The following is a 16,848-nucleotide window of genomic DNA, read 5'->3' as shown; positions in this document are numbered from 1 at the left end:
TGGAACAAACAGCTCTATGGCAATGCCGATGCTTGCCATGGCAGCAGCAGCGCCAGCAGCAACTGGTTGCCCCAACGGGCTGGTAGTCAAGGATTCCCATTTGTGGTTCCCCTTCCCGGCCACTTGCCCTACTTTGGCTATACGTCGTAAGTTGCATGAGGCCGGCTGAACGTGCGGAATGTTGTGGAATAAAACTAAATGAACTCTTAGTTTATTTCAGGGCGAGCTCTAATATTTAAAAAATTCAGATTTGCAATTATAATCTATTACATTTAAAAGCTCAAACTTAAATCGACTTAGCTCGTGATCTTTATTGAGCATATGTAGGGTCAGTCTGTAACATAGAATTTTGCATTTGCACAATATTAAATCCTCTTTACCCTTTATCAAAAAGGTTCTGGGTATCAAAAGTCATTTGGAATAGATTGAAGGGCATTCTACACCATTGAGTTAATTAGTGACGTGCAGGTGCGCCTATTTGGCTTATCGAAAACATTCAATACATTTCCATGTAGGCAAACAAAGTGGAAACAGTCAATGCAGACGTGTTAATTGAAGCGGCATATGTAAAAGTAGGAAAGCACGTGAACTTTTCTCACACCACACACACGGGATTGTCATTAGAACGGGTCTTCAAGCCGATGCAATCGAAAGCGTTCCGAGCTACAGATAAAACATAAACGATTTAACGCTCGAGCGACGAAGACAACAAGCGGATAAAATGAAGTCAATGTGCGTTGAATAAAGCTATAGGATAATAAAAAAAAAACATTAGTTGCTAAAAATTTGAAAAGGCAGCCTTATTTTAAAATAATTCAAAATTTTATTTGTCTTATTTAAAAAGACTTTAGAGTTTACGAATTTTAACAAGTGCTTAGAACTTAAAGCGAATAAAAGAACGTTCGTTTTTGCGAGTGACCACTGTAATAATATGTACCTAATATGTGTTTTACTTCCTTTACAGTACGCTGATCACATTGCTGTTTCTGGCGCTGGAAGCAGTGCATGCAATGGGCGCAAATCTGACTGCCTGGCGTCAACACCGCAGACAGAAGCGTTTTCTGATCTATCAGGATGGTGGCGTTATCAAGGTAAGGCTGCATTCCCAAAAAAAACCCTTTTTGACCTTGATCTGAAAACCTTACAGATGGTAACTGGCACCGCATTTCCTGTGGACTTCCAGGAGAAGAATGCCTGGCGCCAGCTGGTCTGGCTAATGAATTACCACTATCAATTCTCGGAGCCAACTAAGCCCATATATTGGTGGAACCTGTGGAATGGACGTGATCTTAAAGGACCACTAAAACTATCGAACGATCAACAAGAGCAGGCACAAGCTAATATGGAGCAGCAGCAGCAAGTGGATGAGCCGCAGCAGTTGCTGTATGAGTTTGCGGAGGAGTACATGAATCAACGTGGCCAAGATGGCAAAGCCTGCCTGAAGCGTGCGATATGCGAGAATGGTCAGGTGCATGAGCACAATGGACTCTACGCTCAGCTGCTGCACAGACTGTTACGGTGAGTCATTGAACAGAAGGGTTACACTACGACTAGTAACTAATTGCTACACTATACCCTGCTTAGACCCCATAGATCTCTGGCTACGCCCTATCTGGATGCTTATAGAATGGGAAAACATGGCGTTGATTGCCGCCAAGCATATCCCACAGCTGCTCACTGTCTGCTGGATGATTATGTGCATGTCCATGAACGTGGCCTGACGCAAAGCTTTGTCTAAGCTGAGCCTGTGGATTTAATAATTATATTTTTGTATACCCTACCATATATCAAGGCGCCGGCTGCCGTTGGTTATTGGGACACTTAAATGACCGCTTTAACAAGCTTAAGCATTTAAATAACAATTATAAAACTAACGTCTAATTAATCAATGCTAATTTTTTGTACAAACATCGCGGCACAAGTTAACTCTACATCCTAATCAGTATCACCATTATTATCATCATGATTACCAACAACATCATCATCATCGTCGTCATCATCGGAAACTTTCCAGTCTAGCTGATAATATTTTTTCGCATTGCTGGAAAGCCATTGTAATGCGCAGTTATGTGTACAGAAGTTACAAGTGAAAAGCTGCTTGGAGGCACTGCCGCGTCTGCAAATATAAAGAAGAAATCTGTTTGAAGACAAAGCAAAGGGATCGGCGGGTAAGTGATAATTCATTGGGCATACTGTTCTCCTTACAACATGTTCGTTCAAGTCATGACTAGGAATATATCCACAAGTTTTCTTAATATAATAGTTTTGGATATAAATAATATTGGGTTTACAATATCCACAAGTTTTCTTAATATAATAGTTTTGGATAGAAATAATATAACAATGATCTAATATTGCTATAAAAATTATCTTACATTAATATTTAGATCGTATTATGTAGATCGTGTTAAAATGCACTTTCCCCCGAAAAATCTGAAACACGTCTCAAATGATTTTTTATCTAGAACTTTGGAATTGAATTTTAACAAAATCTTTGTAGTTAAGTTTGAGGCCGATCGGATGGTAAACAAAAAAGTTCCATACAAACGTTTTTTGCGATTTTTCCATACTTGCGGGTGGAATTTCTCGAAACCCCGTCTTAACGTACACCTTCATCACATAATGTGACCACAGTGAAAATTTCAGCTTCCTAGCTCTTACGTTTTGGGCCAATCAGACAGTCAGTCAGTTAGTCAATTTCAGTCAGTCAGTCAGTCAGTCAGAACAAACAGATCTAATTATAATATGTAAAAATTATCTAATGGGAATAAAAATAATATGTGGATCGTATTATGCACATGCATGTTCTCATTAGAAGATCCTATGATCCTACTATGAATATATATATGAATAAAAGTATGTCAGACGAAAAATAATAAGAAGACGGAAAATGTAAGAAAATTGAGGTTGTAATGGAAATAAAAAGTGTAGCAATAGAAAGGAATATTAATGATTTTGAGCGCTCACTCTTAAGCTCACATAAGCAACACAACTCGATATTAAATTTAATCTAAGCGGGTGTTACTGTAGTTCTTGCAATTCTATTGGGTCGTAGTCGCGACATCTCTAAAAACCAAACCGGTTTCTTTTAGCAAAGCGCAAAAACAATGGCTGCCCCATAGACTTACCGCTTGACGACCATAAAGTAGTAGGTTGTATAGAGGCATCTCGAGCAGTTGGTAGTCGTGCAGCGAGCAATGGGTCCAGTGTTGATGTGTGCACTCATATAGGGCTCGGGCAGGAGGCGATGCAGTGCAGCATTTTCATAGACGGGCAGGTGGCGATTCAGCGTTTGCAGCGCATGCAAACAATCATCGTAGAGCGTGACCCGATTCTCGGGCGAGGGCACGCGAAAGACATTGCGTGTGCCCACGGGCAGCAGCAGGCGCTTCTGGGACTCCAGTTCACGCACCCAGAAGAGACCCTTCTTGGAGATGGAACTGCAGAAGAAATACTTGCCACGATTATGATAGTCCGTTTTCTCGTTCATTTTCTCTACTCACATGGGCGTCACTTTTTGTCTATTATCAAAGAAATTCTGATAGAAACGTTCATAGATCATGGGTATATAGTTGACGCAGGTGTTGTGAAAGATGCGCACCTGGTTCATGAACTTGGAGAGCGCAGCCGGCAGATAAACAAGAGCGCAGCCTGCAAGAGTGAGAGAAGAGTCCAAAGAGACTGTTTTTTTTTGTTTTTTTTTGGGAAACACTCACGATCGGCAGCTAGCGACTGCAGCATGGGTAGATTGGCAATTCGCTCGGGCAGATGCAGCAGCGCCTCGTTGTCGCTCACGTTCAGCTCGTTGAGGCGCACGCATTCGCTGAGCTGCAGGGGCAGGCGGCGAAATTGATTTTTGGCAATATTCAGATGCTCCAAATTGCGCAAGGTATTCAGCTCTGCAGGAAGAGTACATAGAAATGAGTACAATGGCAATGTGGAAGCTGAGTGGGCGGCTTCTTACCCACAGGTAGCTCGGTCAGCTGATTGCCACTCACATTCAGCTGCTGTAGGCGCAGCAGCAGACCCAATGTCTTGGGCAGCTCTGTGAGCTCATTGTTGGACACATCCAAAAACTCGAGATTCTCCAGCATATAAATATCCGCTGGCAACTCACTGAGATTATTGCCAGCTAGGTGTATAAACTTGAGTGTGGTAATATTGAGCAGCCATTTGGGTATTACGGATATGTAGTTCTCTTTTAAATAGACCTCTTCGAGATCCTCATACAGAAACAAGTCCATGGGCACATCTTTGAAATTTAAATAGCTCCAGTGCAGTATGGTTTTATTCATTTCAAGGCGGGCGAGTTACACAATATTTTCTTTCAATTAATTAAAGCAGACGTATTTTGATTGTTTGTTTGGTTTTTTGTTTTTTTTTTTTATTGGCACCTCATATATATATAGTATATATATGTAGAGATATACAGCAGTATTTCTTTTTTACGCGGTCATGATCAAAATTTGGCATGCGGCGCCTTCACTGTCAACCATAAAACTGGGCCCCCGTCAGCAAACAAACAGCAACAGTTTGCTCTGGTCGCCCAAAAGGTTCTTTTTATTTTTGTTTAACAAAATGCTCGCGAGCACACAAAACAATTGCTCAGATCGCTTATTGCTTGCGAATGTATAAAGATATATATATATAAATATATATTTTTAATTTAATTTATTTTTAAATATCTATTTAGTTATTGGCTTGGTGGCGTATACGTAATATGCCGCCTGAAAGTATGCAACTGCCGCGCTAAAAGCTTTTGCGACATTGACATTGAGTATTGCGTGGATGCACTGCAAGCGGCTGCATTGATTTGCCGCTTGTTGTTCTTGTTGTTTTAGTTGTTGCCGCCTCTTCAAGGTCGTTGCGTCAAAAATAGGCGTGAGCTTTTGCTAAAGTGAGCTTTTTTGCATTTCTGGTAACTGCTGTACTAAAGATTGTAAAAAAGCTGTGACTGTCTAAAGCTTAGCCTGCCTAAAGCTCAGCCAAGTTACTAAGCACATTTAGCTTAGGCTGAGATAAAGTTTTATTAGCGTATTTTGAAAAACCTTCTGAGTCTTGTGGCTTCACGAGCTTTTAGAGTGCATGCATCTGCATCGGGGAAATTTGATCTGCCTGTGTTTTATTTAAAAATGGCAGATAAATTGAAGCTAAATTACTACAAATTTGTTGGATTTGTTATGTTATATTTTATGGAACATAAATTGAATATCTTTTATTTATTTTACTGCAGTATGCACGCTTTGAACGTTTCCTAATTCTTTAAACAATCACTCACACAAATAGACAGCCACCGGTCGACGCAAATAAAACGCAAATTATGTCTTTTCTTAAAATAAATTAAAACCGCTTTTCAATTTTATTTTGACTAGTTTGACAGTATTTTCTAAACTGAAGCGATTTACCAATAGACTTCAGGGTATGCATCAACATAGGGCGAATAATGATGATAGCTGCTGTAGGGCGACGAATAGTATTCATGATGGTGATGATGATGATGATGATGAGGATAGTAATACGGCGACGAATATCCATAATACGGCGTAGACACAGCTATGGGCAGGGGCAGACCCACGCTGAAATGTGGCGCCGGCGCAGTCTCCAGTGCAGTCATAAGAAGTCCCAAAAACACCAAAAAAAAAGCCAAGACCTTCATAATCCGTCGAGTTATGTATACAAACTGAGCAGCGCTCATAGTTAAAATCACGCTTTTATACCCATCTGAACTGGTTGGCAAATAAAAATGTGAGTTAAAAATTTCTCCAAAAATTAGCGACTAATCTAAAGAATGTTTTTCCCCACAAGAAAAAAACCGAAATAATTTCTTCAATAAATATTTGGTTTATTTTTTTCATCAACTAATAAAGCTCTACACCTTTTATCACAAGTCGCAGTTTTTTCTTTCGTTTTTTTTTTTTAATATAAAGTGGGCGTGTTTTTACGCGCCCGCCTTAACATTCAGCGTCAGCTGCTTGAATTCGCGATCGCTGAGTAAATTCCAGTTATAGCCCAATATCTGGGAGATTTCACGTTCGACCGCCTCATAGGAGCGCGAGTTGCGCTTCAGCCACAAATGAAACTCATCGCTCCACTCCGGATGACGGGGCCAGTCGCATCTCAAGATGACAGCAAAGCGTCGCACGTGCAGCTGCTGTAGATTCTTTGCGGTACGTGCCAGCAGGAGCAAAGTTGAAGTGGACACTTTTTCGCGTATGACCTAGAGAGTAATAGTTGATAAGTTATAAACAATTTCTAGCAGTTATTACCTGGCTATGCCAAAGTATTTTTGATTAAGTTTTAAATCAGTTTTGGCCTATTCTCTAGACTTGGACTAGATATTCCGATGGCATTGAAAATTTCCCTAAAATGTATGTAGAAACTGCAACTGTCAAATTTTCAATCCAGTATTGGATTTTACAAGAGATTGAAGCACATTCACACATACCTGTGAACAATTTATTTTGTAAGGTGTTTCAATTATTTTATGGGTTATGTTTTAAGATCTTTTTGTTTTAAAGTATCTTTTTGAAAGTTCATTTAAGTCGGGTTTCAGACCATGCGCAAAATCCACACGGACGGGCAATAGGTGGAAAATTGAATTTTGACCTGGCAATTCCGGGCAATGCCTAGATAGCATATAAGTATATTAGAGTTGTGTCAGACCAAGTTCGATTGAACGGGTCATTAATATGAACTTCTGAACTTATTCAGTGGTTAGTGAACTAAATCGGTCATTTAGTTCACTCGTTCAGCTATTTCGTCGTTCATGAACGATGTATTCTGTACTCGTTCAGTCGGTCATGAAAGATACATTCTTTTACTCGTTCAGTCGATCATGAACGTTGTATGCAACTTTTTTTTTCAGTTCTTAATAAACATAAAAGATAGCGGGATTTTAATTTCATTTTTGATTTGACTGCATAACTGAACTAAGCGAATAGTTCATGACCGACTGAATAGCTGAGCAGAACATCGTTCATGACCGACTGAATAGCTGAACGAGTGAACTTAATGACCGATTTAGTTCACGGCCAGAAAATGAACGAGTGAACTTATTCAGCAAATTGAACTAGAAATCCCCATTATAATATATATATAGGATGATTGAGTTATATATACCAGCGTGTTCAGATAGATGCATTGACGACACATCAGCAACAACAGACTGTCAATGCGATTGTGAAATGGTTTTGGGCTACTGAATCGCGGCAACAGCTCATGACCGTAGACGGCCAATGTGTTCTTGTAGTGATCCACCATGCGCAGCAGCAGATCGGTTCGTATGCGCGCCTGTGGTGCCCAATAGGTGATGCTGTGCACTGGTGCCTCCGGCTGTAGCACCACATCCCCATCCACCAGATTCTCAACGCGCAGATGAACTTTCAGCCGCGGATTGGTGGCCTTCAGACTGCGCCAGGCCTTGACGCCGCAGGCGCTGATGCTCAGATGGTTGGGCGTATATCGGTTTTGCAGCAAATGCAAATGACGCAGCTTGGTGTCCGCCAATAGGGATAACACATCATCATCTATGTTTTGTGGCGAAATTGTGAGCACCTGTTGACCTCTTGTGGTTAGTTGCGTTTATGTTTTCCATGGACAACAGCTCACCCGCAAATTGAGAAACAGACCCACATGCATAATGGGACAATGCATTGTGGTCACATTCACCAGATTAAGGATGCGCATCTTTGTGCAGCAACTGCAAACGACTTCATCCAGCAAGTGATTCGCCTCGAAGCGTTCCAGCACAAAATCAACCAGCTTCAGCGTGTGCAGATCGGTTAGACGCAGCAGCAGCTCCTTAAGACCCTTCAACAGCTGGCCGCCGGTGCCAAAGAGCTTGATGCCTTCGGGATCATTGGGTTGCGACATATTGCAGGGAAAATGATAGACCAAGGAGCGTATGCGACGACCCATGCCCACCAATTCGGGTTGTGGATTCTGTTCCTGACCCTGTACAAATAAAAAGTTTAAATGAGACGTTTTTTTTAAAAGAATTTCAGTTATTTATAGCTTATAGAAACTTTATTCAAGTCCATCTCATTCTTTATATAAGTAAGTAAAGGATTATATAAAGACGGTAAACGCATAAGTATGTCCAAAAACGCCGCTAACATAATGCCGAATGTATAAAAATATTCCAAAATGATTTTAAGTTAAGTATTTTGGGAATTATCAGAAATGCAAGTACAACCCGGATGAATTTTAAGGTCGTTTGTTCTTAATTTAAGTATAAAATACTTCATTTTATATATGTATAAGTATAAATTATTCATGAATAATGCTCGGATACATGAGGCTTACTATAGCAAGCCTCATCCGTCTATATATCATTCATGTATTATCAAAGATCAGGGATTAAAATTTCCATATTCATTTATATATTCCTGTTCGTTTACCTTATCCATGCTCCAAGATAACATCGTCATAAACTGATAGATGTTATTGAAGCTATGCCAGGGTCGAAACTCGATGCCTCTCAGGTGTCTACCGATGCGCGCCAGGCAGTTCTGTGTACGCATATGATCCAAACAATATTGCCAACCGGAGTAATAATTGTACTTGGGGCGCGTCAAAGTGCGATCATCGACCACAAAATTGTTCCAAACGGTGGGCAAATAGAAGGCGCTATACCATTGCCGGCAAACCTGGAGAGCGTACCTTGAGTTGGCTATTCGACTGAAATGGAGCCTACTTACCAGACTGGCATAGTAGCGTTCCTTGGGCGTTAGATAGGCAAAAATATCCTCCAGCACCAGATTGGGCAGTTCGGACCATCTGGAGTAAACGCGCTGCGATTCATCCAGTTTTTCATTTGCCTCATCATCATCCTCCTCTATGTCTATATAGCAGGCTATGCGAGAGAGAATAAGAGAGAGAGAATTGTTTGTTGACATTTTATGCTTTCGCTTTACCTTTCTCATTCTCATCGATCTTCCAGCCAGCTTTTTGCATAACCTCTAACTGGCCGCTACTCTTGCGCCTAGCGCTGATTGTGGACATGTTTGTTTTGGTTTTTGGTCTATTTTATTTTTTCATATATCTTTTCTATATTTGCATAAAGATTTGTCTGTTATTTACACGACAACAAGCTGTACACAACCACACTTTACGATATTCCACTCTAATTTTGAAATTTTTGGCACCGATTGCTGCTTAATTTTTTTGGGTTTTGTGTGTTTTTTTTTGTCGGTTGTTTTGTTTTTGTTCTTAGATGCGATTTATTTTTATATAGTTTGGATCGTTCGGTTCGCTCGGACGGCATTTAGTGTGGTGCGCGTCGCATCGCGTCGCGTTTGGGCAACGACTGACACGGTCTTCAAACTAATTCCTTCAATATTCAAATGCTATTTTCGAAAATGAGAACGAAAGTTGTTGTTGCCCGAGTTTTCGTTAAGTTTCGAAACCGTTAAAGGCGTGAATTTCGTTAAATATCATTTTGTTATTTATTTTTTGTTGAATATCGTTTGTTGTGGCAACACGATTTCGATATTGTTTCGTGTTTATTTACATATCGAAACATTTGTGCTCTATGTCGTTGTTATAATTAGACCCGGCCCGGCTTTTGGGCGGTAAGCTCTTAGGGCGCACTCCGCGTGGCACGGAACTGGGGCAACTTGTTGCCGCTGTTGTTTTGTTGAGGTGTGAATTATAAAAATAAACGTTTCGTTCGACTCACATTAAGCACTGCACGCAATGCGATCCGCAATTTGTTGAGTCTCAGTCTCAACTGGAACCCATAATCAATCTATTGATAAGCACTATATAGCCCGGTTGGGCTTCGTCATAATAGACCGCTGACCGTATGGGTTAATGTGGTATCCAATACCAGCTTCGCGATTTGGAATATTGTAAAATAAACGGGTGCTGCCCCAGGCACGGGCAAGTAATATGTGCTTCGTGCATATGCCTAATCATAGACTTATTTCTATCTTGTATACACATAAATTATTTCAATTTTTTCTTAACTTCTTTCCCGTTGTGGAAACTCCTGGGCTATCGAAAATTTAAGTGTAATTCGTAGCATTCGCATTCTGAAAGATACAAAGTCGCTTTTTTTGCCACTATATTTAGCTAAAAATATTTAGCAGAAAAACATCAAAACAAAAACAAAATTATAACTTTTTTAAGTGTATTTTTGTTAAATTTTTAACTTATTAAAGTGGGGTGTGTTTGTGAATAATAACAATTTGAATAAACACATAAAAAACACATACGAGCCGTTTGAACCAGCGACCTCACTGTTGCTAGTTTAACTACCAGGCACCTAAACCACGCCAGCTCTTGAGCTTTTCATACAACTTTTGATTACCTTTTGCTCACCTTTAAGAGAAGGTCTAAAACACTTAATATTATATATATATTAATATTAATGATATAATAATTTAATGAATCGAATGCGAGCCTTAAAACAATTCAATCTCCAATTGTGGTAAGCGGTAATCACAATCGATCCAAATATTGTTAAATATTTTACCTTCTTAGACCTTTGATTGAGCACGCATCAGTTAGTATAAACCCTTATATATATCTGGATTACTAAAGCATTTAACAATTTGTAGCCAGCATGTTGATTTTTAAGTTAAAAATTGTGCGAAAAGCTGCTTGGCAATTCTGGCGCCTGTCTTTGACATTTGACACCACTTTGCACAGCGCCAGCAAAAAAGAAATGCCAATGTCCTTCTACTCGACAGCATTGTTGTTGTTGTTGTTGTCGTTGCCTTGACGATGCCGCCAAACTGCTGCTCAAGTTGTCCAGTGTACACTGTAGTCCAGTTGTGCGCTGTCTGCATGCCATTGCCATCAAGGAGCTGCGAAAGGAAGCAACTACACACAGGCCATTGTCATTTCCGGCAGGTACACTTAGCGGAAACAGCTGTTTATGTTGCGGTTTGGCGGGTGAAATCTGCGGGTGGTGAAGCTAAAAATGTACAAAGGCATTTTGCAATTTTCTTTGGATATTTGTGCAAAGTGACCAAAAGCGACTTTGTGCCATTTTGTGTTGTTCCTTTTTAGTGTATATTTTTATTTTTATTATTCTTTTGCCATTCGCTGGCGTGCAACAATATCCGTTGCATACTTTTAGGATCAGCGCCTTTTTCGCGCCCGAGTACTTAAAAATATGCTGAATATTTTATAAGTCGCGCGAGCGCCAACGTTCCGAGCTGCAACAATGTGCAATTGCGCTGTAATTAAAACAAATTTAAAAGCAGTTAACACACACACACCCAGGCAGTCACATACGTGTGGGTCTGTGTGTGTGGGTCTGTGTGTGTGTGTTAACCGGCAAGCACTTCCGCATTCGGTATGAACACATCAAATATGACAGCAGGCGTTCGCACTGGCCCAAAATTTGACTATGCAAATTTGAATGTCAACAAAAACTTGCCGTTTAACCCAAAAACCTTATTTTGTGGCATCGTTTGCCCATTTTGCTGGCTCCTGGCAACAATTTTCGTAACATTTACCAAAATGCTTTACAGTTCCGAGTTGGCAGCACGAAGCGCATTGCGCAAAATTTATGCAATCTACGTGTGTGTGTGTGCGAGTGTGTGTGTGTGCGCCTACTTACCAGAGATGTGTGCGTGATTTTGTCAAACTACCAACACGCGCTTACGCGAAAATACTGTTTAATTTTATCTAAATTAAACACATAATTAAAATTTCAAATGTATGGCTTATCTTCACGGTGGCTTGATCTGTAAATTTCGTTTTTAGTGGGCCGTCGGCGCTATACGTGAAACTTGTTGGTACTTGCCAGTCATTACCTAATCTATAGAAAGCTTAAATATAATATAATATAAAATATTTGAGTAAACTTCGTGTACTCTGCGCTACACAATCTATATTTTGGGAATTAAACGCAAGTACTAAATGCTTAATGCTTAAAAAGCTTAAATAAGATATTAGACTTTAAATAGAACTAAAATAATATTTTATATACACTTTAAAAAAATTAACTCGCCCTCTCTTAGCCCTTCTATGCGATTTTCATTTTCGCAAATCTACAGATTTTGTTACAAATTTTTAAAATGATCTGGGTAATTACTTTATTTTGTGTATGTGATGTATTTATGAGAAAGTGTATGAGAAATATTGCAACAAATATGTCTAGATTATGCATGACTTTCCTTTTGCAGCTGTCACGATACTTCATGAGGTTCATCTCTGACATGCATATGCATAAGCATGCATATGCGAACACATGAGTGAGCGTGTGTGTATGTGTGTGTGTGTTTGTGTGTGTACCGGCAGCTTAAAACTGTAAAACAGGAAGTTGCTCGTTGGCTTGGTTAGCCAAGCCCGGCCAAGCACTCGACGCTGTCTTCCTGGCAGTCGATTGTTGTTGTTGTTGTTGCTGCTGCAATTGCCGTTGGCCTTGCTCAGGTGCATCGCGTTGGCAGCTGTTTTGGGCCATTGTTTAGCCATCGGATGTTGCCAAGTTTTGTGCATTTAATGCATAATTTTGCAGCATTTTAATTACTTGCAGTCGTCTCCGGCAGCCCCTCGTCCAACTTGCCGCCTGCCATTACGCCCTACGGCGCCAGTTAACTCTGCCATGTGGTTATGCAAATTGACGGCTTATGGCAATGGCCAAAAACGTCGCATGACTTTGATTTTTGTTCATATGCAAACTGCATTTGTGCTTACATTTTAATTGCAAATTATTTTGCCAAGTCATTGAAGTTTGTTGTTCTTGCTTGCTGCAGCTTGCTGTAGCATAACTTTGGGCGCACTCGATAGGAGCTGCCAAGCGGCTCTTGCAGTTGCGGGAGAGCATCAGATACCTTTGAACAGTGCTGCTGTTTTTGAAATGCCAAAAAATAGCTGATGACAGCTAAAAATGGCCAAATATAGCCAGAACAAATCTGCTAGGGCAGCACTGCTGCTGATGCAAATATACAAAAGGAATTCAGCTCTAGAGTTCCAATTGAAAGTCCCTATTACATATGTCTTTAATGAGCTTGAGCCTTATCTTTTATTCTATTGAGCTCTACAAATTGTTTTATTCAATAAAACAGAATTGAGAAAAGTTAATTGAATAAAAATTCAAATTCTTGAGTTTTAATACGAATTTACATTAACAAAAGAGAGTCCTCGATATGTTTCTATGTAAAATTATATTAAAAATTGTACACATAATATATTCATATTATTTCCCTAAGAGTAAGCCCCTGATTTGGCTTTGATTTGCCAACTGCCTTCCATATATATGTGCCCCATATGTATATGCTATATATATATATGTATGCCATATTATTTTAGTATAGCCCAACCCTCAGCTCTCGTTGCGTGGCTTACCCCAAAAAACTTTCTGACAGTTGCAACTGCCTCGCTATGAATTTGGATGCGCAGCTGTTGCTTATGCAAAGTTCTTTTGCTGAGTGGATAACTTAAAGCCCCGAAGTTTTGTATAAACTTACATATAGGGCTCAATCTCAATCACAGCAGCACATCCCCCACACCCCACAACCCACAACCCACACCACAGTGCAGCAGCAACCCCAAACTGAGTTTCAATTGTTCTGACGTTGTCACTTTAGTGGCCTGCCCCCTCTGCCCCCCATAACACTTGGGTCGCCACTACCCTTAGTAATTTGCCTTGACAATAGTCATGCATTTTAATTGAGCAGCAGCTGCGGTTCATCTAGCGCCTCCCCACGCCCCCTTAAACGCCCACTAAACGCAGCAAATTGTGGCCATTAAAAAAAAGCCATATAAAATAGAAACTTTTTACCGGATTTTTATTTTTTCGCTTTTTTATTTGTGGAAATGACAGCAATTATTTGTAAAATATTTATATTACAATTGAATTGAAAAAGTTTTCTGTGTGTGGCACATCCCCCGAACCAAAAAAAAAAAAAAGAACAGAAATAAAAAACAAAAGGAGCAACTTTGGCGCACTAATAAAATGAATGGAAATTAAAGCAGTGCGAATATTTGCTGGAGTGTGCAAAACAATTAAGCTAAAATTGTTATTGCAATTTGAAAACAATTGTCAAATTATGCAAATGCCGACTGATTGCCAAGTATTTTTCAACAAACCAAACCACCCCCTGAACGAGTGCTCCCCGCAGCACTCAAAAAGCTAACAAGGTAAACAACTCTCAACTCTGGGCCCCTGCCTCTCGCACACTCTAGCAAGTGGAGCTAGCTGCGAATGCTGCTCAAAGATTTATGGCCAACGCCTTTGGGGCTGGTCCTTGCCTTTTCTTCTGGTGAAAGATGCCGCAAAAAGTTGAAAGTGGCACGTTGTCAGCTGCAAGGCGATTGCAATTTGCATAAAAATTCATTGGTTATGCGGCAAGTTGACAAAACTCAGCAGCCAACAGGCTGCCACACGAATCTCAAGTTAGTCAACACCTGAATTAACTGTTAAGACACATACAAAGGATTTCACTCCCCAAGCGAGTGCTTACTATAATAGCTTTCTTTGCAACTCTAGTAAATCGAAGATTTTTATTAACATCATTTTATTCCCAGTTTTATTTATTGTTTTAAATGTAAAATCTATTCAATTATTTCTAACTTATTAAATGAAAAACCCAACCATGTGGAGTAAATAAATCAAACTTTGAATATATCTCCCATAAAATTAAGTTAGTTCCAGTCCGTGTATATGTGCTCTGAAAATGTTCAAGAAAACTAAAAAGCTGGATAAAAAAAGGAATAAATGTTATTGCAACCACTTGAAGTGTTTCCTCCCGTTTCCAATTGTAGAATAAACATTTTTTAAATATATTCTTAACGTGCTTTTGAGTGAGGCTTAGATAAAGCTAAAAATATTTAATGAAACATGAAAAAATAAAAATGAAAAAAAAAACGCATTAAATAGCGTTGTTCCTACTTGAAATTTAAAAATATAACTTTTCCCTTTTTTGTGCATTCTCACTTGATGGAATAATTCTCTCTTAAAATAATTAAATTTAAACATTACTTTTCAATAACACAATAACAAAAAGGTCCACTAACAAAGCGTGTAACAAGTTTTTTTTATTTTATTCTATTTTGGCCTAGTGTTGTGGTTGGTTAGCCCGAAAAAAAGTGAGCTGTCAATAGAAGATGGCGATGACCACAATCAGAGTGTGCACCACATCCGTTGATTGCTGCTGCCCCACACACACACACACACACACACACACACACACACACACACACACACTCTCTCTCTCTCACACACTTCTGTCTCTGCTGCTGCTGCTGCTGTTACATTTCCGTTACATTAACAAAGCGCCATTGAGCGGCACGAACAACACTAACAAACAAAAGCAACAACAACGACGACAACAAGAATAACTACGAAATTGGCGCACACGCTGCGCTTTACAAGCAAAAAACTAGTTTCTGGGTTTTTGATAGTGAACAGCAACAACAACAAAGCAGGAGGACAACAGTCATTATGTTACATAGCCCTGTCAAAAGGGCAGCCAGCTGGCTGGCCTCTGTCGCACACACTCACGCATACGCACACTCACACACCCCCGCCACGCAGTGCGTGTGTATTTTTTGGTCAGCTTTGTAATTGAATCACGTTTTGTATTAAATAAACTTTTCAAATTATCGAAAAATTGACTTGCACTACAAACGCCGCCTAGTTTCATTTACTGGTGTGCGTGTTCTGCATGTGTGTGCGTCTGTGTGTGTGCGTGTGCGTGCATGTGTTGTGCTTGCGTGCGCCTTGTCCATTAACATAAAAAACGCTCGCGCGCTCCCCAAAAAGGCACTTTTGAAGCTTTTTTATGCAAAACACTTGACAGGCTCATTAGTATTGAAGCGGTCAAAAGTTTTATAAGCGCTCCCCCTTTCTCTGTCAGTCCCTCTATCGCTTTCTCACTTTTCCCTCACTTACGGCCGCTCTCAGATTCCGCTTTAGCACGCTCTCTCAGTTAAGTGTGCAACACGTTTTTGACTTTACGCCATTTTGGACAGGGCTGCCAAAACGTTTTTATTCGCAAATTTGGATGCTTTTTGTTTGTGGCATAATTGAAGGAAAATGAGTTAACAAACAAACAAATGGATTCATTTTTGTGATCACGTGTAAAGCGTGGCAAGCTCCATGCTCCTTGCTCATTTATGCAGCACAGCCCGCTGTTGCACGTGTACACACAACAACAACAACAACAACAGCAGAACAATACATTGGCTGCATTCTTTTCATAACACATTTTGCATGCAATGCTGCGTGTCTGGCAAGCTTGGCGCCGTCATTTGCACCCAGCCAACTGGGTGGCAACGTCGGCCGGTTGCATAAGCTGCTAGCGGCTGGCCAATGTTGCCCACATAAACACACACACACACACACGCAGACGAGGGCACGCATACATGCAGATAACTTGTTTTCGCGCCATTTGCACGCGTCATGAATTTTTCATAAACATTTAAAGGGATTTCATTACAATACACATATACGTATGCGTATATATTTATGTATGTATATATATTTATATGCATGTATATGTATTGCATACTACAGTATTTCGGCTCGCATATTTAAATCCTTTTGTTGTTATCGTACATATTTATTTGTATGCAATGGAAACCGGCATGAAAAAGGTTCTCCGATATAAAATCTGTTCAGTAAAAAGCATTTTATATAATAGAAAAAAATTATAAAAATAAGTCATAAAAAAACAATTTATTATGAAATAATTAAGATACAAATAAGTAACAAATAATAAATGCATAATAAGACCTATTTTTCAATATATGTTTTTCATAATAAAAAACAAAATAAGGAAAAAATATAATACTTAAAAATAATATATTTTTCAGATTACAAAAGTAAATATACACAAAACGGATTCCAAAATAATATAAATAGATGCAAGTATTTGTGCAAATGTAATG

At 39.6% G+C, this 16,848-nt stretch overlaps 3 protein-coding genes across 4 annotated transcripts; 1 reads left to right on the top strand and 2 right to left on the bottom strand.

Moving 5' to 3' along the window:
• Positions 1-670: 670 nt before the first annotated feature.
• Positions 671-4,692, bottom strand: LOC115766605 (leucine-rich repeat protein soc-2 homolog). 2 transcript variants are annotated; one of them, XM_030710592.1, is made up of 6 exons: positions 3,965-4,692; positions 3,717-3,899; positions 3,504-3,651; positions 3,129-3,440; positions 1,971-2,116; positions 671-747 (listed from the first exon to the last, which is right to left on the bottom strand). In XM_030710592.1, the coding sequence occupies exons 1-6, from the start codon at positions 4,293-4,295 to the stop codon at positions 728-730; spliced, it is 1,140 nt and encodes a 379-aa protein (XP_030566452.1). In that variant the 5' UTR covers positions 4,296-4,692; the 3' UTR covers positions 671-727. The 2 variants fall into 2 exon arrangements, with proteins under 2 accessions (XP_030566452.1, XP_030566451.1); XM_030710591.1 differs by lacking the exon at positions 671-747 and having other exon boundaries at positions 1,927-2,116; positions 3,965-4,690.
• LOC115766606 lies at positions 707-1,757 on the top strand. The gene is made up of 4 exons (XM_030710593.1): positions 707-732; positions 965-1,091; positions 1,148-1,518; positions 1,585-1,757. The coding sequence occupies exons 1-4, from the start codon at positions 722-724 to the stop codon at positions 1,736-1,738; spliced, it is 663 nt and encodes a 220-aa protein (XP_030566453.1). The 5' UTR covers positions 707-721; the 3' UTR covers positions 1,739-1,757.
• A 1,158-nt stretch (positions 4,693-5,850) lies between the features above and the next one.
• On the bottom strand, positions 5,851-9,003 carry LOC115766546. Its single transcript, XM_030710518.1, has 6 exons — positions 8,916-9,003; positions 8,700-8,854; positions 8,400-8,648; positions 7,609-7,953; positions 7,120-7,554; positions 5,851-6,217 (listed from the first exon to the last, which is right to left on the bottom strand). Exons 1-6 carry the CDS (start codon positions 9,001-9,003, stop codon positions 5,939-5,941), a joined length of 1,551 nt encoding a protein of 516 aa, XP_030566378.1. The 3' UTR covers positions 5,851-5,938.
• Positions 9,004-16,848: the final 7,845 nt, after the last annotated feature.

This window comes from Drosophila novamexicana, unplaced genomic scaffold (genome assembly GCF_003285875.2).
Source record: "Drosophila novamexicana strain 15010-1031.04,08,12 unplaced genomic scaffold, DnovRS2.1 tig00001209-arrow-arrow-pilon, whole genome shotgun sequence".
Classification (NCBI taxonomy): Eukaryota; Metazoa; Arthropoda; class Insecta; order Diptera; family Drosophilidae; genus Drosophila; species Drosophila novamexicana.
Note: the sequence above shows the minus strand (reverse complement) of the source record. Positions and strands in the feature narration are given on the sequence as shown.